This window comes from Hypomesus transpacificus, chromosome 7 (genome assembly GCF_021917145.1).
Source record: "Hypomesus transpacificus isolate Combined female chromosome 7, fHypTra1, whole genome shotgun sequence".
NCBI classification, from domain to species: Eukaryota; Metazoa; Chordata; class Actinopteri; order Osmeriformes; family Osmeridae; genus Hypomesus; species Hypomesus transpacificus.
This window is the reverse complement of record NC_061066.1, coordinates 10,029,952-10,054,068: the sequence shown is the minus strand read 5'-3', so window position 1 is coordinate 10,054,068 and position 24,117 is coordinate 10,029,952. Positions and strand designations below refer to the sequence as shown.

Genomic DNA, 24,117 nt, shown 5'->3' with positions numbered 1-24,117 from the left:
TGGGGTTAGATCTACTATCTACTCTGCTGGGATTAGATCTACTATCTACTCTGCTGGGATTAGATCTACTATATCTACTCTGCTGGGGTTAGATCTACTATATCTACTCTGCTGGGATTAGATCTACTATCTACTCTGCTGGGATTAGATCTACTATCTACTCTGCTGGGGTTAGATCTACTATCTACTCTGCTGGGGTTAGATCTACTATCTACTCTGCTGGGGTTAGATCTACTATCTACTCTGCTGGGATTAGATCTACTATCTACTCTGCTGAGGTTAGATCTACTATATCTACTCTGCTGGGATTAGATCTACTATATCTACTCTGCTGGGATTAGATCTACTATATCTACTCTGCTGGGATTAGATCTACTATATCTACTCTGCTGGGGTTAGATCTACTATCTACTCTGCTGGGATTAGATCTACTATATCTACTCTGCTGGGGTTAGATCTACTATCTACTCTGCTGGGATTAGATCTACTATATCTACTCTGCTGAGGTTAGATCTACTATATCTACTCTGCTGGGGTTAGATCTACTATATCTACTCTGCTGGGATTAGATCTACTATATCTACTCTGCTGGGGTTAGATCTACTATCTACTCTGCTGGGATTAGATCTACTATATCTACTCTGCTGGGGTTAGATCTACTATCTACTCTGCTGGGATTAGATCTACTATATCTACTCTGCTGGGGTTAGATCTACTATCTACTCTGCTGGGGTTAGATCTACTATATCTACTCTGCTGGGATTAGATCTACTATATCTACTCTGCTGGGGTTAGATCTACTATCTACTCTGCTGGGATTAGATCTACTATATCTACTCTGCTGGGGTTAGATCTACTATCTACTCTGCTGGGATTAGATCTACTATATCTACTCTGCTGGGGTTAGATCTACTATCTACTCTGCTGGGGTTAGATCTACAATATCTACTCTGCTGGGGTTAGATCTACTATATCTACTCTGCTGGGGTTAGATCTACAATATCTACTCTGCTGGGGTTAGATCTACTATATCTACTATGCTGGGGTTAGATCTACTATATTTACTCTGCTGGGGTTAGATCTACTATATCTACTCTTCTGGGGTTAGATCTACTCTGCTCTGATTGAGTTATATCTACTGGATCTATTCTGGTCTGCTTGGTTTAGATCTACTTTGCTGGGGTTACATCTCCTATGCTTTTCCGCGTGTGCGGTGGGTTTGTGTGTGGGGGAGTATAGGTGTTTATGCGTGTGAATGTGTCTGTGTGTGTCTGTGTGTGTCTATGTGTGTCTGTGCGCTGTGCTCTTAGTTGCCCATATATGGTGAGTCTTACTAAGAGGGGTGGTCATGCAGGGCTGCTGTCGTGGGATCACGCTGTGTGTCTGTGTATGTATGTGTTTGCTTGTGTGTATACGTGTTTGTTTGAGAATGAGAGAGGGGGGGTGTGGGAGAGGGGGGGCGAGAATGAGATAGGGGGGGGCAAGAGTGAGAGGGGGGGGGGGCGAGAATGACAGACAGAGGAGGAGAGAGATGTCCCACTCTGAAACTCAGCTGTAAGGTTTCCACCTGGTGCTCTGGAGTGCTCTGCTGTCATTTTTCTGTCCCCAGTCTCTGCTGCCAAGCCTTACATGGAGACACCAGACCCAGCCTGGACCTGGACAGGGAGGGGAGAAACTTAGGGAGAGGTCTTTGGTCTTGATTCCCTCCCTCCCTCCCTTCTCCCCATCCCTCCCTCCCTTCTCCCCATCCCTCCATTCCTTCTCCGCATCCCTCCCTCCCTCCCTCCCTCCCTCCCTCCCTCCCTCCCTCCCTCCCTCCCTCCCTCCCTCCCTCCCTCATGTTTCTTAAAGACATCTGTTCTACTGGACAGGGCCTCTTCTGATGTCACCCTGGAAACCAGCATGCTGAAGAGAGAGAGAGGAGGGTGTAAAGACAGAGAGGGAGGGAGAGAGAAAGAGAGAGAGAGAGAGAGAAGAGATTGAGATATAGAAAGAGAGGGAGGGAGGAAGGGAGCGAGAAGAAGAGATTGAGATAGAGAAAGAGAAGGAGACATTGAAATATATAGAGGGAGGAAGAGAGAAGAAGAGATTGACATATAGGGAGGGAGAAGAGATTGAGATATAGAAAGAGAGGGAGGGAGGATGTTGTTGTTGTCTCCCCTGCTGCAACGTGAGAACGTGGTGTTGAGGAGGTCATCTGGTCCTGGTTAGGAACCAGCTGGGTCTGGTGAGAGGGCTGAGGAGAGGCTTTGGCTGGGGCTACTCCAGTGTTCTAGGTTTTACTCAGTTTAAGGCTGATCAGCTTCTGAAGAAAGAGGAGTAATGTTCCAGAAACACCTTCCTCCCTGTACGTTTGCTGGGTGGCACATGATGTAGCCCTGTGTGTGTGTGTGTTTGAGTGTGTGTGTGTGGGAGGGTTGGCAGGAAATGTCCTAGCTGTCCCATCACAACACCAACTAACCCAGAGCACTGGCATGGGACCTGGAACACACACACATCCGTGCACTCACACACACACGTCTGTGCACACACACATTTACATGTATGCATTTAGCAGATGCTTTTATCCAAAGCAACTTCCAAGAGAGAGTTTTACAAAAGTGCATAGGTCACTGATAATAACAATGAGGTAGTCCCAAACATTGCAAGCAGCCAAAACATGAAGCATACATTGTGAAAACCAAATAAGTCCCAAAGGGAAGAACCATAAGACAATGTAGTTAAAAAGTTACAACTAAACAACATGAACCTCAAAAGTGCAAGTGTGTACCTGTGGAAAAAGCAAGCAACAATAATACATTTCACAGCGAGTACAATAATTCATTTTCAACTAACCAACAAGAGCAACAAGTCTCTCAGTAAGAGTTATTGTGATCCTGGAGGAAACTTAACATCAGGTCCAGCCAATCATTCCTAAGTACCGTTGTACTCCCGGAACAAGTGCGTCTTGAGCCTTTTCTTGAAGGTGGGGAGACAGTCAGTGTCTCTGATGGAGGTGGGGAGTTGATTCCATCATTGGGGGGCCAGACAGGAGAAGAGCTTGTGTTGGGACAGGGCACTCTTGAGCGGTGGGACCACCAGACGGTTGTCAGAAAAAGACCGTAGGTGGCGGGTGGGGGTTTAAGGCTGGAGCATAGACTTGATGTAGTCGGGTGCAGTCCGGTTCACCGCTCGGAAGGTCAGTATCAGGTGTGAGACCGGCGAGCAGCGAGTTGCAGTAGTCCAACTTTGAGAGGACAAGTGCTTGGACTAGCAGCTGGGTGGAATGCTCAGACAGGTATTTCCTGATCTTCTGGATGTTGTAGAGGGTGAATCTACTCGACCGGGAGACCGCAGCAATGTGGGCCTTGAGGGAGAGCTCATCATGTCATCTCAGCTTGTCATCCATGGTCACCCCAAGGTTCCTGGCAGAGGATGAAGGGGTCACCGTCGCAGATCCCAGGGTGATTGAGAGATCGTGGGAGATAGAGGGTTTAGCCGGGATGATGAGAAGTTCTGCTTTGGCGAGGTTCAGCTGGAGGTGGTGCTCGGTCACCAGGGAGAGATGTCTGTAAGGCAGGCTTCGATCCTAACTGAGATCCCCGGATCAGTCGGGAGGAACGACAGGTACAGCTGCGTGTCGTCAGCGTAGCAGTTGTAGGAGAAGCCATGGGAGGTGATGATTGGTCCAAGTGAGGTGGTGTACAGAGAGAAGAGGAGGGGTTCAAGGATGGAGCCCTGTGGGACACCAGTGGAGAGCTGGCGGGGGCCTGACACTTTGCCTCCCCAGGAGACCTGGTAGGATCTTCCCGACAGATAGGATGAGATCCACTGAAGTGCAGTGCCAGTGATGCCTTTCTCAAAAAGTCTGGCGAGTAGGATTTCATGGTTAACCGTATCAAATCCTGTGTGTGCGCACACAACTTAAACGCTAAAGGGATTAATTCTCCACAGCTAACTCTACAGCTAATTCAAATTAGCCAAGCTGAAATAATGACTTTGCATGGTGATGACATGTGTAAGAATCTCTCCTCTGTGTGAGGTTGGGTTGGTTCATCACCAGCTCAAGCTGCTGGCCGTGTGTGTGTGTGTGGTCATGTATTAGATTAGAGCATCTCTGGTATGTTGTCTGGCATCCACCATAGTCTGGAGAGAGCACACAGACACATGCACACACACACATGCACACACACACATGCACACACACATGCACACACACAGATGCACACAGACACATGCACACAGACACATGCACATAGACACATGCACACACACACATGCACACACACATGCACACAGACACATGCACACAGACACATGCACACAGACAAATGCACAAACAGACACATGCACGCACAGACACACACATGCACACATGCACACATGCACACACACACATGCACACACACACATGCACAAAGACACATGCACACACACACATGCACACACACACATGCACATAAACACTCAGAGAGCCATACAAACAAACACACACTGTGGTCCTGGTTTAGGTCTGGCACACCTACAGCTCCTTCACTGGCAATAAAACAAGTGTGTGTGTGCATGTCTGCATGTGTGTGTGCATGTCTGCATGTGTGTGTGCATGTCTGCATGTGTGTGTGCATGTCTGCATGTGTGTGTGCATGTCTGCATGTGTGTGTGCATGTCTGCATGTGTGTGTTGTCTCTAAGGACAGCTAATGAAACTGGAGCTCTGGTGTTCTAAATATAGAATTCTAACGGTTAAAGACGAGGATGAATACCGAACAAAACTCTCTCTCTCTCTTTCTCCAGTCCTGGTCTCTTCCCTGCAACAGTCTGTTGTTAGCAAATGTCTCTAACAGGTGGAACAAGTGATGGAGAGAAGGACGACAAAGATGGAGAGCGAGACAGGGGGGAGAGAAAAAGAGGGGAGAGTGAGCAAGACATCCACACACACACACACACACACAGACACACACACACAGACACACACAAACTAATTGAAAAGAGATTGGATACTCCAGCTTGTGATGTCTGCAATAATCAACTATACACCCAGGACTTCCCTCCCTCTCCATCTCTCTCTCTCCTCTCTCTCTCTCTCTCTCTCTCTCTCTCTCTCTCTCTCTCTCTCCATCTCTTTCTCTCTCTCTCTCTCCTCTCTCTCTCTCTCTCTCTCCTCTCTCTCTCTCTCTCTCTCTCTCTCTATCTCTCTATCTCTCTCTCCTCTCTTTCTCTCTCTCTCTCTCTCTCCATCTCTCTCTCTCTACCTCCCTACCGCTCTCTCCCTCGCCCTGCCTCCCTCTCTCCCTCCCTCTCTCTCTCTCCCCCCTCTCTCTCTCTTTCCCTCCCGTGTGACAGCAGAGTATAACAGCAGAGTGTAACAGCAGAGTTTAACAGCAGAGTGTGACAGCAGAGTGTGACAGCAGAGTGTGACAGCAGAGTGTGACAGCAGAGTGTAACAGCAGAGTGTGACAGCAGAGTGTGACAGCAGAGTGTAACAGCAGAGTGTGACAGCAGAGTGTGACAGCAGAGTGTAACAGCAGAGTGTAACAGCAGAGTGTGACAGCAGAGTGTGACAGCAGAGTGTGACAGCAGAATAAGACAGCAGTGTGTAACAGCAGAGTGTGACAGCAGAGTGTAACAGCAGAGTGTAACAGCAGAGTGTGACAGCAGAGTGTAACAGCAGAGTGTAACAGCAGAGTGTGACAGCAGAGTGTGACAGCAGAATAAGACAGCAGAGTGTAACAGCAGAGTGTGACAGCAGAGTGTAACAGCAGAGTGTAACAGCAGAGTGTAACAGCAGAGTGTGACAGCAGAGTGTGACAGCAGAATAAGACAGCAGAGTGTAACAGCAGAGTGTGACAGCAGAGTGTAACAGCAGAGTGTAACAGCAGAGTGTAACAGCAGAGTGTGACAGCAGAGTGTGACAGCAGAATGAGGCAGCAGAGTGTGACAGCAGAGTGTGACAGCAGAATGAGGCAGCAGAGTGTGACAGCAGAGTGTAACAGCAGAGTGTAACAGCAGAGTGTAACAGCAGAGTGTGACAGCAGAGTGTAACAGCAGAGTGTAACAGCAGAGTGTAACAGCAGAGTGTGACAGCAGAGTGTGACAGCAGAGTGTAACAGCAGAGTGTAACAGCAGAGTGTGACAGCAGAGTGTAACAGCAGAGTGTGACAGCAGAGTGTGACAGCAGAGTGTGACAGCAGAGTGTGACAGCAGAGTGTGACAGCAGAGTGTGACAGCAGAGTGTGACAGCAGAGTGTGACAGCAGAGTGTGACAGCAGAGTTTCTTCAGCTGGACGGGTCTAGCTTGTTCAATTCAACAGCAAGAGACCAGCCATCACACTACATCCCGGTGTTTGGCGCAATCAGAGAGTGTTGTGTGTGTGTGTGTGTGACTGTGTGCCTGTGTGTGTGTCTGGTACTGTTAGAACATGCAGTGTCCAGCAGAGGGCAGCATTGAGCTGGATAACATTGTAACATTCTCAGTATGGAGCGGATCTGTGTAGAACTGAGTTTCTGTTTACTGATCTCTGTCTCTCTATATTTCTCACCCTTTCTCTCCTCTGTTTCTATATCTCCCTCTCTGTCACCTTTTCTCTCCAAGTTTCTCTCTCTATCTCCCTCTCTCCTCTCCCTCCCCCCCTTACCTCTATCTCCTCCAGTATGTGTGTGTATGTATGTGTGTGTGTGTTTGAGGGGGGGGGTGTCATTCATAGGTGAGGGTAAGTTGTGGTTTAAGACAGACAAATTAATGGATTGACTAAGAAAGGACGAAAACCACATTGCCCAACCAGTCTACACATGTTTTGTGGATTTGGAAAAGGCGTTCGACCGTGTCCCTCGGGGGCTCATGTGGGGGGTGCTCCGAGAGTACGGGGTACCGGATTTCCTGATCGGGGCTGTCCGGTCCCTGTACGACCGGTGCCAGAGTTTGGTCCGCATTGCCGGTAGTAAGTCGAACTTGTTTCCGGTGAGGGTTGGACTCCGCCAGGGCTGCCCTATGTCACCGATTCTGTTCATTACCTATATGGACAGAATTTCTAGGCGCAGCCAGGGTGTTGAGGGGGTCCGGTTTGGTGACCTCAGGATCGGGTCGCTGCTTTTTGCGGATGATGTGGTCCTGTTGGCTTCATCGGGCCGTGACCTTCAGCTCTCACTGGAGCGGTTCGCAACCGAATGTGAAGCGGCTGGGATGCGAATCAGCACCTCCAAATCTGAGGCCATGGTAATCGACCGGAAAAGGGTGGAGTGCCATCTCCGGGTCGGGGAGGAGATCCTGAACCAAGCGGAGGAGTTCAAGTATCTCGGGGTCTTGTTCACGAGTGAGGGAAGAATGGAGTGCGAGGTCGACAGGCGGATCGGTGCGGCGTCCGCAGTGATGCGGGCTCTGCATCGGTCCGTCGTGGTGAAGAAGGAGCTGAGTCGAAAGGCGAAGCTCTCTATTTACCAGTCGATCTACGTTCCTACCCTCACCTATGGTCACGAACTATGGGTAGTGACCGAAAGAACGAGATCGCGAATACAAGCGGCCGAAATGAGCTTTCTCCGTAGGGTGTCCGGGCTCTCCCTTAGAGATAGGGTGAGAAGCTCGGTCATCCGGGAGGGGCTCAGAGTAGAACCGCTGCTCCTCCGCGTCGAGAGGAGCCAGCTGAGGTGGCTCGGGCATCTGATTAGGATGCCTCCTGGACGCCTCCCTGGTGAGGTGTTCCGGGCACGTCCCACTGGGAAGAGGCCCCGGGGAAGACCCAGGACACGCTGGAGGGACTATGTCTCTCAGCTGGCCTGGGAACGCCTTGGGGTCCCCCAGGAAGAGCTGGCGGAAGTGGCCGGGGGGAGGGAAGTCTGGGCCTCCCTGCTTAGGTCGCTGCCCCCGCGACCCGATCGGACAAGCGGCAGATGACGACGACGACGACGACGACGACGACGACGACGACTAAGAAAGGTAGGAAATGCATCTACGCTGTGTGTGTATGTATGTCTTTGTGATAGAAGCAAACTGGTAACCATGACAACCCAGACCCTGGAGTATGGTGGCTCATGGCAATACGGCCTAACCCAGCTACCCTCTGCTTCAGATATGTGTGAGTATTAGTGTGTATATCTCTATGTGTGTTTATGTGTGTATGAGTGCGTGTATGAGTGTGTGTACGAGTGTGTGTGTATCGATGTGTACATTTATATGTGTGTGTATGAGTGAGTATGTGTGTCTCTCCACTCTGCAGCATGAGCAGATGACCCAGATAGTCATGTTCTAATGTTGCTGCAGTCCACTGCAGAGGGTCACTCACTGTGTATACAGTATGTTCTGCCAGATGCTAGTCCTGGTCCTCATGTTCTGACCCAGTTGCACTCTAACTTCATTTTGTTGGGAGGAGAGAATAACCCCCCCTCTCCATGGCTGCTCATCCCAAAAGGCGGGTTGTGGTTCCTGTATGTGTGTTTGTGTGTGACAGGAGAGGAGATCTGGGAGATGGATGAGAGCTGGAGAGAGAGAAATGGAGAGAGTGAGATGGAGAGAGAGTGTGAGAGAGAGGGGGAGAGAGAGTGAGATATGGAGAGAGGGGGAGAGAGAGGGAGGATACAATAGGAGCAAGAGTGAGAGAGGAATAAAAGATGGGGGAGAAAGGGGGAGCTAGAAGGAGAGAGAAAGAGATAAAGAAAGCTTTAAATCCCTAGTCCCACAAAACTAATCTGGACATTATTTTGTAGATTCTTTAGGTCTGGATTACATTCAAATATATATTTTTCTTAATCTCTGTTTGTCTTAATCTGTTCATGTCTTAAATACATGTGTAGCCCAGCAGTCCAGTGTTTCCCACAGATTAGAAAGCTATTTATGGCGGATTTGGGGGGGGGGTCGCAATAATTCCTTCGTTGATAATTTGTTAAACTACACAGAACTTTATTATACTAATATTAATCCAAAATGATTCACACCTTCACAAAATTAACAACAACAAACAAATCATTTCTGCATATGCATAAATAACTATTTAACTGGTCGGCTCCATGACGCCGGGTAAGTAGCTAGCTCCTGAGACTTCTCACCAAAAGAACGAAGGGGAACCTTAAAACATGTTCGTAGGTACTAGCGAAAAGTAGCCTCAACTTTCCTAGACCTTTAGCTACGGCACTAATGCTAAAGGCTCGCTGATATAGCTGTCGGTCTTACTAGAACGGCATATGTATGTATCGTTGCTAACGTGTGCTGATGTTATGACTGTGTGCGTATGTGAGAAAGACAAGTGATTGACAGAGACGGATGGAGAGCAGGGAAAGGAAATGCAGCTGAACGAATTCGCTGCGTGTTTTAACCTAAATAGTCATTTATTTTTATTTTTACGAAACGCAATGTGGCTGCTGGTGTTGATTCTGTGGCGCACCGCCACAAATTAGTGTATGTGTGGGAAACACTGTGTGTGTGTTTATGTACGCGTGTGTAACTGTGTGTGCGTACATGTGTCAGTGTTTTTTCTAAACTGTGTGGGTGGCTGAAATGGGCTCCTTCTATTGTGTGTGTATGTTCCTATCTGTGTGTGTGTGTGTGTTCCTAATCTTTATTTGACCTGTGTGTGTGCTGTGTGGCTGTAGAAAGACAGTTTGCATCATTTAAAAGCATTTGAGAGAGTGTGATTTACTGATATACTCAGTACCACACACTACCACACAGTACACAAGAGAGTGCTCAGTATAGGAAGACAGCTAACTTTTGTGCCGGTAGAAAGTTAACTAGCCTTAGCTAACTCTTGTGCAGGTGAACTAGCCTTAGCTAACTCTTGTGCAGGTGAACTAGCCCTAGCTAACTCGTGTGCAGGTGAACTAGCCCTAGCTAACTCTTGTGCAGGTGAACCAGCCCTAGCTAACTCTTGTGCAGGTGAACTAGCCCTAGCTAACTCTTGTGCAGGTGAACTAGCCCTAGCTAACTCTTGTGCAGGTGAACTAGCCCTAGCTAACTCTTGTGCAGGTGAACTAGCCCTAGCTAACTCTTGTGCAGGTGAACTAGCCCTAGCTAACTCTTGTGCAGGTGGAGAACTAGCCCTAGCTAACTCTTGTGCAGGTGAACTAGCCCTAGTTAACTCTTGTGCAGGTGAACTAGCCCTAGCTAACTCTTGTGCAGGTGGAGAACTAGCTAGCCTTAATGAATCTTAGTCCTCTCTGCCTTCAGCAACAGCATTATTTAACAGCTCAACCTCAGGAGAGTCCTGTCTTACACGGCTGCTACTACCAGGGTTACACACACACTCACATTCTCTTTCTCATACATACACACACACACACAAACAGCACAATCTTTTATGCCTGAAACTTTGCACAGACTCAACATTAATGTTTATGTGTTCTTTACTGGTGACAATGAATAGAAACAGATCAAAACACAAAAACTATCCTCTCCCCATCTCCTCTCCCCTTTCCTCTCCTCTGCCCCTCTCCTCTCCCCCTCCTCCAATTGTCATTCTACAGAGATCCTCTCACCTGTTGCCCAGGTAACCAGGCTGCACCCTGTGTCATCCCAGACAAACCTTGTGTGTAGAGCAGGGTAATCTGGTGTGTAGAGCATGGTAATCTGGTGTGTAGAGCAGGGTAATCTGGTGTGTAGAGCATGGTAATCTGGTGTGTAGAGCATGGTAATCTGGTGTGTAGAGCAGGGTAATCTGGTGTGTAGAGCATGGTAATCTGGTGTGTAGAGCATGGTAATCTGGTGTGTAGAGCATGGTAATCTGGTGTGTAGAGCAGGGTAATCTGGTGTGTAGAGCATGGTAATCTGGTGTGTAGAGCATGGTAATTTAGTTTTTTTAGAGCATGGTAATCTGGTGTGTAGAGCATGGTAATCTGGTGTGTAGAGCAGGGTAATCTGGTGTGTAGAGCAGGGTAATCTGGTGTGTAGAGCATGGTAATCTGGTGTGTAGAGCATGGTAATTTAGTTTTTTTAGAGCATGGTAATCTGGTGTGTAGAGCATGGTAATCTGCTAGTACACGCGGGCACATCCTCCTTACCACATCCTCTCCTCCTCATATCCTCTCCTCCTCATATCCTCTCCTCCTCATATCCTCTCCTCCTCACATCCTCCACTCCTCACATCCTCTCCTCCTCATATCCTCCACGCCTCATATCCTCTCCTCCTCATATCCTCCACTCCTCACATCCTCCACGCCTCATATCCTCCACTCCTCATATCCTCCACTCCTCATATCCTCTCCTCCTCATATCCTCTCCTCCTCACATCCTCCACTCCTCATATCCTCCACTCCTCATATCCTCTCCTCCTCATATCCTCCACGCCTCATATCCTCCACTCCTCATATCCTCCACTCCTCATATCCTCTCCTCCTCATATCCTCTCCTCCTCATATCCTCCACTCCTCACATCCTCCACGCCTCATATCCTCCACTCCTCATATCCTCCACTCCTCATATCCTCCCCTCCTCATATCCTCTCCTCCTCATATCCTCTCCTCCTCACATCCTCCACTCCTCATATCCTCCACTCCTCATATCCTCCACTCCTCATATCCTCTCCTCCTCATATCCTCTCCTCCTCACATCCTCCACTCCTCACATCCTCCACTCCTCATATCCTCCACTCCTCATATCCTCCACTCCTCATATCCTCTCCTCCTCATATCCTCTCCTCCTCATATCCTCCACTCCTCATATCCTCCACTCCTCATATCCTCCACTCCTCATATCCTCCACTCCTCACATCCTCTCCTCCTCACATCCTCCACTCCTCATATCCTCCACGCCTCACATACTCACAGAGGGTGGTAGAGGAGGAGAGGAGAAGGAGAAGTGTCTGTTTGTCTGGAATCAGGCTGAGAATTAGAACAGCTGAATGTCTCATTCACACACTCACATATGCACACACATAAACATAAACATAAACATACACACACACACCTCTGTACACATTCTCACCATAGACTCAGCTCTCCTCCTCATAGCACATAGAACCCTAGATATTCCACAGACCAGAAATACAGAACACATGATTTTCCACAGACCAGAGTCTTAGAGAACTCCCCCCCTCTCTCTCTCTCCCTCCCTCTCTCTCTCTCTCTCTCTCATCACTGCACGTTCCCCTGTGGCTCTGCTCTCTCTTTCTCTGTTGAACGGATGCTCCCACAGATAACCAGAGGAGAGCGGCCAGAGGGCACGTTGCTTTATTGCTGTTGCATAGTTACCAAGCGCTCCATCTGTGGGTGGAGTGTAGGCAGCACGCGAAGGCTACGGGCTGGAAACTACTAGAATAGGACTGTCGTCTGTGTGGAGGTCCGCCAATCAGTCACTCTACCCTGCAACACTCCTGTTCCCCACACGCCACATGGCTACGCTCGCGCTTCTTCCGTGTGCGTAGCCCTGCTCCATCAGCAGCATTTCATGTTTCTTTCCGTGCCCATGAAATCACTTTTAAGCCAATGGAGTGAGCGCAGTCCGATCACACAGAATGATAATTATGACATCAGTGGTTGTATCTCTGACAAGAGCACACCGTGCTCAACCACCGTTTCTAGCACGGACGGTTACGCGCGGCAAATGGTTGCGGGAGCGAGCTGGAGATTGGGCGAACGCGCTGCTCAACTGGAGTCCACATCTGGACACAGCGGCGGTATCGCTCCGGTTCCGCACCCGTCTTTACGGTTTCCTCCCGCAGCTTCTCAAGATTCTTACTCGTGAGTAAACATGCAGGAGAATACATGTCTCGTCTGAATGAGAATGACATCAGTGCCTGTGAGACGTTTGTAAGGAAACGTTTTCCATAGTTTTTATGCGATGAGTCACCGGATATGATTGACGGTTGATAGTTGCTCTTTAATATCAGTATAGGCAACAAGTGTTCACGAGGTGACGGGTTTTCAACCAAGTGAAATGTCCGCAGAATACATGTTTATTAATGAGAAGGTTATTGTTTAATTTCTAAACGAATGTTTTGACAGTTTTGTTAGATTGTTGGCTGGATTTGCTGAATGACAATGTATTACTAAAAAGCCTGGCTGCAAATATGAATGTCGGTTCGCGCCCGCGTGTGTCCTCTCCCGCTCTGCTCCCTCCCTCCTCACTCTCTTCCCTCTCTCTCTCTCTCTCTCTCTCTCTCTCTCTCTCTCTCTCTCTCTCTCTCTCTCTCTCTCTCTCTGTTTCTCTCTCTGTCTCTCTCTCTGTCTCTCTGTCCGTCTCTCTCTCTCTCCCTCCCTCATCTCTATTCCTCCACTCTCAGCTCACCCTGCGTTCTCTAACATACAACCAGCCCTCAGACACACGCAGTAATTGGTCTAATTTGTCACAGCGAGGTTGTTAGAGCAACTTGTGAAGTGATGGAGCATGGAGAGGGAGGGGGATGGGAGGAGAGGAGAGATAGGAAGGGTAAAGGAGATGCTGTAGCTGTTATGTAACTGACTTGCTTCAGCCCTGAGGAAGGAGTAGCACAAACATCACCTCTAGAACACAGATATCTAATAGGCTGGGTTCTATCTGATAGGCTGGGTTCTAGCTGATAAACTGGATTCTAGCTGATAAACTGGATTCTATCTGATAAACTGGATTCTAGCTACATGCAAATAGGCTGGGTTCTGTTCTAGCTACATGCTGATAGGCTGGGTTCCCGCTGATAGACTGGATTCTGTTCTAGCTACATGCTGATAGGCTGGGTTCTAGCTACATGCTGATTGGCTGGGTTCTAGCTACATGCTTATTGGCTGTATGTTGACTGTAGATGAAGTCACTGACACATCCACCTATTACCCATGATCCTTTGCATGTTTTGTAAATTGCTCGTGGACAATGACATGGGTCCACCTGTGGCTAACTGAAGACATCAGGGTGGTCCACTTAGACCACTTCATTTTGTCTCCAAGTAGATTTATGTCTGCATTGTTGTTGGAGAAATCTGTGACACACAAGCACACACATTTTCCAAGGCCAATCATTAGGAAGCATCATGAATAACTGTGCAGCTTGTCATCAGGTTATTCTGAGTCATGGCGGCCATGTGAAGGATGTTCAAATGCAATCCATGTCCCTCCCTCTGGAGTGTGTGTTTGTGTTTGTGTGTGTGTGTTTTTATCTGTGTGTATGCGTGTGTTTTTATCTCTGTGTGTGTGTTGAAGGAGCATGTCCCAACTGGTCCTGAGGGGTCTTGGTGCTGGATGATCTCCAGGGGAGGAGGGGGGTCTTGGTGCTGGATGATCTCCAGGGGAGGAGGGGGGTCTTGGTGCTGGATGATCTCCAGGGGAGGAGGGGGGTCTTGGTGCTGGATGATCTCCAGGGGAGGAGGGGGGTCTTGGTGCTGGATGATCTCCAGGGGAGGAGGGGGGTCTTGGTGCTGGATGCAGCCCAGGAACAGAGCTGCCCGGCTGGGTAGCTGAGCCTGTCCTTGCTGGGCCCCTGGGCATTCTACCGGGCTGAGCCTAGCTCACACTTGAGAGCCCTGAGCTGTGTGGGGAGACTGATCTGTATGTGTGTGTGGAGGGTGTGTGTGTGTGGAGACACCTCTCTCCCCATCTCTCTTTCTCACTCATCCTCTCTCTCTCTCTCTCTCTCTCTCTCTCTCTCTCTCTCTCTCTCTCTCCCTCTTTATCCCCATCTCTCTCTTTCTCTCACTCTCTCACTCTTTTTTCTCTCTTTATAACAAAAATAGTCTAGGTATTTATAGCAGTGTGAAACAGTGGTAGTAGGCTGTTAGCAGAGGGTGAGCATGGTGCTAGCAGGCTATTAGCAGAGGGTTAGCATGGTGCTAGCAGGCTATTAGATGAGGGTTAGCATGGTAGTAGCAAGCTGTTAGCAGAGGGTTAGCATGGTAGTAGCAAGCTGTTAGCAGAGGGTTAGCATGGTAGTAGCAAGCTGTTAGCAGAGGGTTAGCATGGTGCTAGCAGGTTGTTAGAGGAGGGATCTGGACGGTTCGGCTGGAAAAGTCGTGGACCCCTCCCCCCCCCCCACACACACACACATCTAATGATGGATCGCATAGTGAATCAATGGACTTGGTCCCAACACTTTATTTCAATTAAGTTTACCAGCCATGAAAAATATTGTCTTTCTCCAAATGTTTGGATGTTTTATATTAGTTTCAAAGTTTGGAGGTGATACAGCAAACAAGCCCCAGCTGCAGAAACTCTCTAGCTGTCAGTACCCTCTCTAGTTATCAACTAAAATGTAATTCGCCCTCCCTGACTTTCTCTTCCTGTCTCCTCCTTTCGCCTGCCGGCCTCCTCTCTCTCTCTCTCTCTCTCTCTCTCTCTCTCTCTCTCTCTCTCTCTCTCTCTCTCTCTCTCTCTCTCTCTCTCTCTCTCTCTCTCTACCTCTCTCTCTCTCTCTACCTCTCTCTCTCTCTCTCTCTCTACCTCTCTCTCTCTCTCTCCTGCAGTCATAATGAGCGGAAGGTGACCTGTAAGCACCCAGTCTCAGGCATCCCATCCCAAGACAACTGCATCTTTGTCATCAACGACCAGTAAGTGTTTTGTCTCCTCTGAAACACACACATACACACAAACAGACACACACTCACACACATACAGACACACTCACAGACATAAACACACACTCACACACACAGGCTGAGGGACTGATATGCCTCTGAGATGTGGCACATGAGAAGTGGAGCACTGAGCTCATGAGAGGAGAGAGATGGAAACCATGTCTCCACGCTCCTCTTCTCAATCACTCACTCACTCACCTATATTTGCCATGTCATCATTTGGAGTGTTTGTTTGGATTTTATTTTCATTTATTGGATTTATTTCATCTCCCTTTGTGTGTTCCTAGAGTGAACTGTGTCCACACTGGTACAGCCTCAAAGCCTGAAACAGCCAGTAAGCCTGGAACAGACAGGTAATGGTGTAAAGCATATAATTAGTTTGACTGACTGGCTGGCTGTATTTTGTCAAGTGTGTCTGGCTGGCTGTTCCATCATTGATCAGAGTGTGCAGGAGTAACAACCTCTTCCCAGGAGGAGCTGAACCACTACACCATGTGCCCCTTCCAGAAACATCCATCTCAATCACTTCATCTCTCCATCCATCCCTGCATCCCCCCAACCCCACCTCTCCCCAACCCCACCTCTCCCCAACCCCACCTCTCCCTTAGCCCTCTGGACTACTAACCCTCCCAGTGAGGCAGAGGAGTACAGGCCTTCCTCTTCTCTTCCCCTCCTCTCAGGACAAGGGGGGTGAGGTTGAAATGCTGAGTGTTTCCTGAGATAGATGCTCTGTTCTGGACTAGAGCCTGACACACACGCACGCACACACACACACACAAACACAAACACGCAGTCTGCCTTCAGAGATACAAGCTGACTGGAGCCTCAGAGATTAGACCCTCTGTTCGCTGATTCACCAAGCAATAAGTTCCCCCCACACACACACTCTCTCTCACACACAGCCTAATTGCCTTGTCTCTTAACTTCTTCATTGATTTGACAGTTTGAGGCAAAACTGTATTTATGTCCTCTTCATGTTATAATTAGTCTCTCTCTCCCTTTCTCTCTCCCCCTCAGACCAGCTCCCAGGTCTGAGCAAGGTGACAAGGCAGAGCGTCCTCTGAGCACCATGAGTGAGGCGTCCAACTACACCGACTACAGCACCCTCCCCAGTAGCCCCACACACACCACCACACGGGTCAGTGTGTGTGTGTGTGTGTGAGAGAGAGAGAGAGTGTGTGTTGTGCACCCATGTACCACACAAGTTTGTTATTAATAATAAATTGCAGTCTCCTTTCAGAGGCCACTCTGCGGTCAGCATGCTTCCTTTTATAAAAGCTTCCTAGATGCAGTTAGTATTTCCACAAAGTGTGATCTATAGGAAACATTTACCAACAGGAAGTACAGTTTCTCCACTATAACATCACCTATATAACATCTCCTGTATCTCCAGCCCTCCAGGTCATCGAGGAAGGTGCACAACTTTGGGAAAAGGTCCAACTCCATCAAGAGAAACCCCAACGCTCCAGCCACGAGGAGCAGCTGGCTCTATAAGCAGGTAGGATACTGCAGTACTACCATACTCACACTGTATACTACCATACTCACACCGTATACTACCATACTCACACTGTATACTACCATACTCACACTGTATACTACCATACTCACACTTTATACTACCATACTCACACTGTATACTACCATACTCACACACTATGCTGTGTATATTAATACTAACACACTAAGCTGTATACTAATATACTAAACTGCTACTATACGACAGTAGACTACTGTACTAAAAGCTGGAAGGAGCCATATCAGCACACTGCTGTATCTACAAACATACCACTATACTACACTGCTCTATCTACAAACATACCACTATACTACACTGCTCTATCTACAAACATACCACTATAATACACTGCTCTATCTACAAACATACCACTATACTACACTGCTCTATCTACAAACATACCACTATACTACACTGCTCTATCTACAAACATACCACTATACTACACTGCTGTATCTACAAACATACCACTATACTACACTGCTCTATCTACAAACATACCACTATACTACACTGCTCTATCTACGAACATACCACTATACTACACTGCTCTATCTAGAAACATACCACTATACTACACTGCTCTATCTACAAACATACCACTATACTACACTGCTCTATCTACAAACATACCACTATACTACACTGCTCTATCTACAAACATACCACTATACTACACTGCTCTATCTACAAACATACCACTATACTACAATTTGACTATACCACTGTTACTACTGTTGAGGAGAGAGAACTGAGACTGTAGGGTCTCTCTCTTTCTCTCACACACACTCACACGCACACACACCAGGAGACAGTGTTTTTTGGGTGTTATTACAGCGGCCATAATGGACACGTGCAGTTCTATGTAGTGGCAGCTTTCAGCTGCATGGCACACACACACTCTCACACACACACACACCGACACACAGTCCAGAGAGGCCCACACACACACACACGTGTCTATAATATTATCTCAACCATTCAGGCTCTTGTAATTCAGTGAGCGAAGCCTGTTAAGCACCTGCACACACAAACATGAGCCACTCTTACTGACATCACACTCAGACCAGCGAGAGTGTGAGTGTGTGTGACCCTCTGCTCTGCTGCCCCCTGCAGGACAGCACTGGGATGAAGCTCTGGAAGAAGAGGTGGTTTGTTCTGTCTGACATGTGTCTCTTCTACTACCGGGGTGAGCACACACACACATGCACACACTTACATACACACTCACACACATGCACACACACACACAAACTTACATACACACTCACATGCACACACACTTACACACACACATGCACACACAAACACTTACATACACACGCACACACACACAGTGGTGATTCAGGATGTTAGTAAATCAAGTATTTGTATAGCCCTTTTCACAAGCAATGTCACAGAGGGCTTCACATATGCCCAGGGAACTGCACCTAAACCAACCTAAACCCTCAAAAAAGACAGATTAGAGAGAACCTACCTCAGGAGTAGACAGAGTAGAGAGAACCTACCTCAGGAGAAGACAGAGTAGAGAGAACCTACCTCAGGAGAAGACAGAGTAGAGAGAACCTACCTCAGGAGAAGACAGAGTAGAGAGAACCTACCTCAGGAGAAGACAGAGTAGAGAGAACCTACCTCAGGAGAAGACAGAGTAGAGAGAACCTACCTCAGGAAAGGACAGAGTAGAGAAAACCTACCTCAGGAGAAGACAGAGTAGAGAGAACCTACCTCAGGAGAACATGGACAGCAGATGGAACAGGAAGAGTAGAAGACAAGAACTGGAACACCAGAGCAACTCACTCTCTCTTGCTCTCTCTGCTGTGTCTACTTCCTGTGTTGACGCTCTACTTCCTGTCCTGTAGATGAGAAGGAGGAAGTGGTCCTGGGGAGCATCCTGTTGCCCAGCTTCCACATCTCCATGCTGTCTGTGGACGACCACATCAGCAGGAAGTACGCCTTCAAGGTGAGCCAGGCACACTCACATACTCACACACACACACACACACACATTCACTCACACAAACACTGTCCTGTCTCCAGGCGACTCACCCCAACATGAGGACGTATTATTTCTGCACGGACACAGTGAAGGATATGGAGGACTGGATGAAGGTGATGACAGATGCTGCTCTGGTGCACACTGAGCCAATCAGGAGGTAGATCTACACCACAGACATGGTCACAAGCACACACACGTCTCACACACACATCACACTGTATTTTGTCTTACACTGTCTCTCCCTCCATCTTTCTCTCCCTCTCCCTCCATCCTTCCCTCTCTCCATCCCTCCTTTTCTCCCTCCATCTCTCCCTCTCTCCTTCCCTCTCTCCATCTCCCCATCTCTCCCTCCTTCCCTCCCTCCTTCCTTCTCTCCCTCCTTCTCTCCCTCCTTCCCTCTCTCCTTCTCTCCCTCCCTCCTTCCCTCTCTCCTTCCTTCTCTCCCTCCCTCCTTCCCTCTCTCCTTCTCTCCCTCCTTCCCTCTCTCCTTCTCTCCCTCCCTCCTTCCCTCTCTCCTCTCCCTCCCTCTCTCCATCTCCCCATCTCTCCCTCCTTCCCTCCCTCCTTCCTTCTCTCCCTCCTTCCCTCTCTCCTTCTCTCCCTCCTTCCCTCTCTCCTTCTCTCCCTTCCTCCTTCCCTCTCTCCTTCTCTCCCTCCCTCGTTCCCTCTCTCCTTCTCTCCCTCCCTCCTTCCCTCTCTCCTTCTCTCCCTCCCTTCTTCCCTCTCTCCTTCTCTCCCTCCCTCCTTCCCTCTCTCCTTCTCTCCCTCCCTTCTTCCCTCTCTCCTTCTCTCCCTCCCTTCTTCCCTCTCTCCTTCTCTCCCTCCCTCCTCCCCTCTCTCCCTCCCTCCTTCCCTCTCTCCTTCTCTCTCTCCCTCCCTCCTTCCCTTTCTCCTTCTCTCCCTCCCTTGTTCCCTCTCTCCTTCTCTCCCTCCCTCCTTCCCTCTCTCCTTCTCTCCCTCCCTCCTTCCCTCTCTCCTTCTCTACCTCCATTCTTCCCTCTCTCCTTCTCTCCCTCCCTCCTTCCCTCTCTCCTTCTCTCCCTCCCTTCTTCCCTCCCTCCTTCCCTCTCTCCTTCTCTCCCTCCCTTCTTCCCTCTCTCCTTCTCTCCCTCCCTCCTCCCCTCTCTCCCTCCCTCCTTCCCTCTCTCCTTCTCTCTCTTCCTCCCTCCTTCCCTTTCTCCTTCTCTCCCTCCCTTGTTCCCTCTCTCCCTCTCAGGCAGGACAAGCTGAAGCTGGACCAGGAGAACCACCATGTTCTGACCCGGCCAGAGATCCAGAACAACGAGAGGAACCGGCAGGCTGTCCCCCCCAGCGCCCGCTCCTCATCGCAGGAGACCAGGAGGGAGGAGAAGCCGTCCGGGCAGAGAGACAGGCAGCGCTTCACCCTGCAGAGCCAGGGAGACACACTCTGCCTCCAGAAGGCCAGTAGAAACTCTTCCACAGACAAAGGCACTGTGCATGTGTGTGTGAGTGTGTTCAGTGTTCCTCAGTCACAGTTCAGACCATGTGTGTGTTCAGTGTTCCTTAGTCACAGTTCAGACCATGTGTGTGTTCAGTGTTCCTCAGTCACAGGCTGTGTCTACTACCGCGCACTTTATGAAGTACACTGCAATACAGTGCCCTGCAAAACAGTGCACTTACATATTCAGTGCACTCTATCGCTGATAAGTGCTGTCTCAAATGGAACACTTACGTTAAACACTTGGTGGAAGTGACGGACGCAAATCTGCTCGCCACACCCGCAAAACCTGCCAAAATGAACGCGCTTCTCCACTAAAGTGGAAAATGCTGCCGAAAGGGCTCCTCCTTTTCCGCTACGTAGCCAAGATGGCGCCCGTTTAGGGCGAGTAGTGTCCATCGTTGTACACTGTTTTTTTGGACCGTTTGCAGTGCGCCATCCTGGTACTTTCAGTGCACTGAATTATTCTGGTTTTGTGAGTGAAGCGCCCTAAGCACTGAAAGTCAGTGCACAAGTGTGCGGTAGTAGACACAGCCCCAGTTCAGATCATGAATAGGGAAGACGGTTTACCGTATTTTAGAAATAAAGCTGCCGTTTATACCCCGATTTAAAATTGTTCTTGTGGTGGTGAGGCTTATATTTTGATGCGGCTTATAGCACGTTTTTATAATAAAACATGGACAAAAACTATGCCACAAACGCTTTTGTATGGCTTCAAAATGTACTACTGAGAAGGCTAACAAGTACCACTAGCATGGTAGATGCATTGCTACGAGTATTATGCTAGTTAACTTAGCCCAGAAGCTAACTAAAGCTAGCTAGCTACCGTTCCGGAAAAATATCTTACACTGTGGGGACCGTCGGAAATATTTAGAACTCACGCATCTAAACTAAAGGTTAATATTAGTTAATTCCCGGGCAATAGAAAACATACATTACGCACTTACGTACTTACTTTCGTTTTCGAAGTGTGTTACACAACGGCATGCTGTAAGATCGCTTCATTGCTCCCGTATCAAGTGCGTCTATATTCCAGGCTTACACTCAGATTTACAAACACAAAGCTCCCATTTTGATGGGGTGCAGTTTATTGAAAATGCAGCTCATTTTCCGTAAAAGACGGTAGTCTAGAAAGTGTAGCAAATGTGATCAATAGACTCAATTCTACATCATAACATCAACATGGTTCCGTTCTTTAAATTAATGCCTGTCCTGGCGTAGTGTGCAGGGCAACTTGAACGCTTCTAAGCCTGCATGTGAGCTTCCACAGTGAAAGGTGCTTTATACAGAAAACACATTCTTATGAAATACTAGAGGGGTAAAATATCTGGCCAAAGGCAGGCACACCCAAATGTGAATGTGATTATTAATACTAGCAATAGTAATATGAATGTGATTATTAGTAGTAAAATGAATGTGATCATTAGTAGTAATATGAATGTGATCATTAGTAGTAATATGAATGTGATCATTAGTAGTAATATGAATGTGATCATTAGTAGAAATAAGAATGTGATCACTAGTAGTAATATGAATGTGATCATTAGTAGTAATATGAATGTGATCATTAGTAGTAATATGAATGTGATCATTAGTAGTAATATGAATGTGATCATTAGTAGTAATATGAATGTGATCATTAGTAGTAATATGAATGTGACCGCAGGACGGGGTGAGTTACACGCTGCAGAGAGACGGAGAGAGGCTCCTGCTGCACAGAGAGGAGGACAGGAAGACTGCAGGGCAGAAAGCAGGGAAAGACTGCGGCGCCCAGATGGAGGAGAAATATGCTCCTTCCAAAGACGGAGAGAAGTACCTATTGACAAGAGATGGAGAGAAGTACGCGCTGGAGAGGGTGGGAGACCATCACACACTCCAGAAAGACCAGCAGGGAGACCAGCAGAGTGACTGTCACACACTCCAGAGAGACCAGCAGAGAGACCAGCAGAGAGACTGTCACACCCTCCAGAGAGACCAGCAGAGAGACCAGCAGAGAGACCAGCAGAGAGACTGTCACACCCTCCAGAGAGACCAGCAGAGAGACCAGCAGAGAGACTGTCACACCCTCCAGAGAGACCAGCAGAGAGACCAGCAGGGAGACTGTCACACCCTCCAGAGAGACCAGCAGAGAGACCAGCAGAGAGACTGTCACACCCTCCAGAGAGACCAGCAGGGAGACCAGCAGAGAGACTGTCACGCCCTCCAGAGAGACCAGAAGGGAGAACAGCAGAGAGACCAACAGAGAGACTGTCACACCCTCCAGAGAGACCAGCAGAGAGACCAGCAGGGATACCAGCAGAGAGACCAGCAGGGAGACTGTCACGCCCTCCAGAGAGACCAGCAGAGAGACCAACAAAAACAGGCTCTACAGAAGGAGCTCAGGAGACAGCTTTCTCTCAGAGAAGGAGAGGACAAGTACAGGACCTACCGAGGAGACAAGTATGCTACTGTTAAGGAAGGAGACTACAGCAGCCACAAGTATGCTACTGTTAAGGAAGGAGACTACAGCAGCCACAGGGTAGTGGACAAGTACAGCACCCTGCGCGTCCAAGGAGACAAGTACGGTTTCCAGAGAGATGGTAGCTGTGAGCGACCTCTCACCAAGATCAGCAGCATCAAGCTGCTCCCCGCCCAGGCCGCCGCCATCGCCGCCTCCGTCTCTGCCTGCCGCCAGGCCCAGCTCAACGGCCCCGGGGTGCGGCCGGGGGACTGCATCCCAGGGGAGGTGGGGGGCACCCCGGGGAGAGGCCCAGGACAGGCCCAGGCTCCAGAGCCAGAGACAGGCCTGTCCAGAACCAGCTCCATGCAACAGCTGGAACACTGGGTCAAAACTCAGAAGACCAGGGGACCAGATGAGGACGTGAGGAGGTAGGGGTGTGTGTGTGCCCTCTGGGATGAACAGATGCTGTGTAGTGTCAGAATTACAAGATGTTTAATCCTACAGATATGAAATGTTGGGGGGCAGTAGGCCAGACCAGCCTGCCTCCCACCCATAGACATGAGATAACTCCTCCTTAATCTGGTCAAATCTCATATTATCTGATTTAATCTGGTTTTATATGGCCTAATCTAGTCTAATATGATCTGATCCATCCTGAACTACTGCAATTTTACCTTGATATTCCAGTCTTCATTATCAACATCTCTGATTTGTCACTCTGGGGCTGCCTGTGGGCAATCTGTGCTGAACAAGAAAAGTAGCAGCCAATCACCTCAGACTATGCTACTGAGGTGGGCCTCTGTGTGATTATAAGGATCATAGTAAGTTCACAGCATTCTCCATAGCGATGGTGGTTATTATGGTATGGAAACCACTCATTAATTACTGCTCCCAGGTACCAGCCAGAATTAAGGTATTCATTAGCATAACTATTGGCATAGCAGTCTATAATTAGGCACTAACACACGCACCTATACACAGCCACTCACGTACACCCACACACACACACACACACACACACACACACAGACACAGACAAGCAAAAACGCAGAGAAACTGACCTGGTGACATGAGCTGGTGACATGAGCTGGTGACATGACCTGGTGACATGACCTGGTGACATGACCTGGTGACATGACCTGGTGACATGAGCTGGTGACATGACCTGGTGACATGACCTGGTGACATGAGCTGGTGACATGAGCTGGTGACATGACCTGGTGACATGACCTGGTGACATGACCTGGTGACATGACCTGGTGACATG

General features: G+C 48.7%; 1 protein-coding gene across 3 annotated transcripts in view; it reads left to right on the top strand.

Moving 5' to 3' along the window:
• plekha5 (pleckstrin homology domain containing, family A member 5) overlaps positions 1-24,117 on the top strand; it is a 46,287-nt gene that overhangs the window by 7,469 nt on the left and 14,701 nt on the right. The window contains exons 4-14 of one of the 3 annotated variants that reach the window (XM_047023311.1): positions 15,326-15,409; positions 15,724-15,789; positions 16,454-16,574; positions 16,830-16,934; positions 18,072-18,144; positions 18,815-18,915; positions 18,993-19,108; positions 20,168-20,372; positions 22,077-22,297; positions 22,690-22,705; positions 22,752-23,278. In XM_047023311.1, the coding sequence (XP_046879267.1) occupies positions 15,326-15,409; positions 15,724-15,789; positions 16,454-16,574; positions 16,830-16,934; positions 18,072-18,144; positions 18,815-18,915; positions 18,993-19,108; positions 20,168-20,372; positions 22,077-22,297; positions 22,690-22,705; positions 22,752-23,278 (1,635 nt within the window). Of the gene's footprint in view, positions 1-7,955; positions 8,048-14,599; positions 14,605-15,325; positions 15,410-15,723; positions 15,790-16,453; positions 16,575-16,829; positions 16,935-18,071; positions 18,145-18,814; positions 18,916-18,992; positions 19,109-20,167; positions 20,373-22,076; positions 22,298-22,689; positions 22,706-22,751; positions 23,279-24,117 lie in introns of those variants that run through there. The other 2 variants (XR_006956334.1, XR_006956335.1) reach the window with 2 other exon arrangements.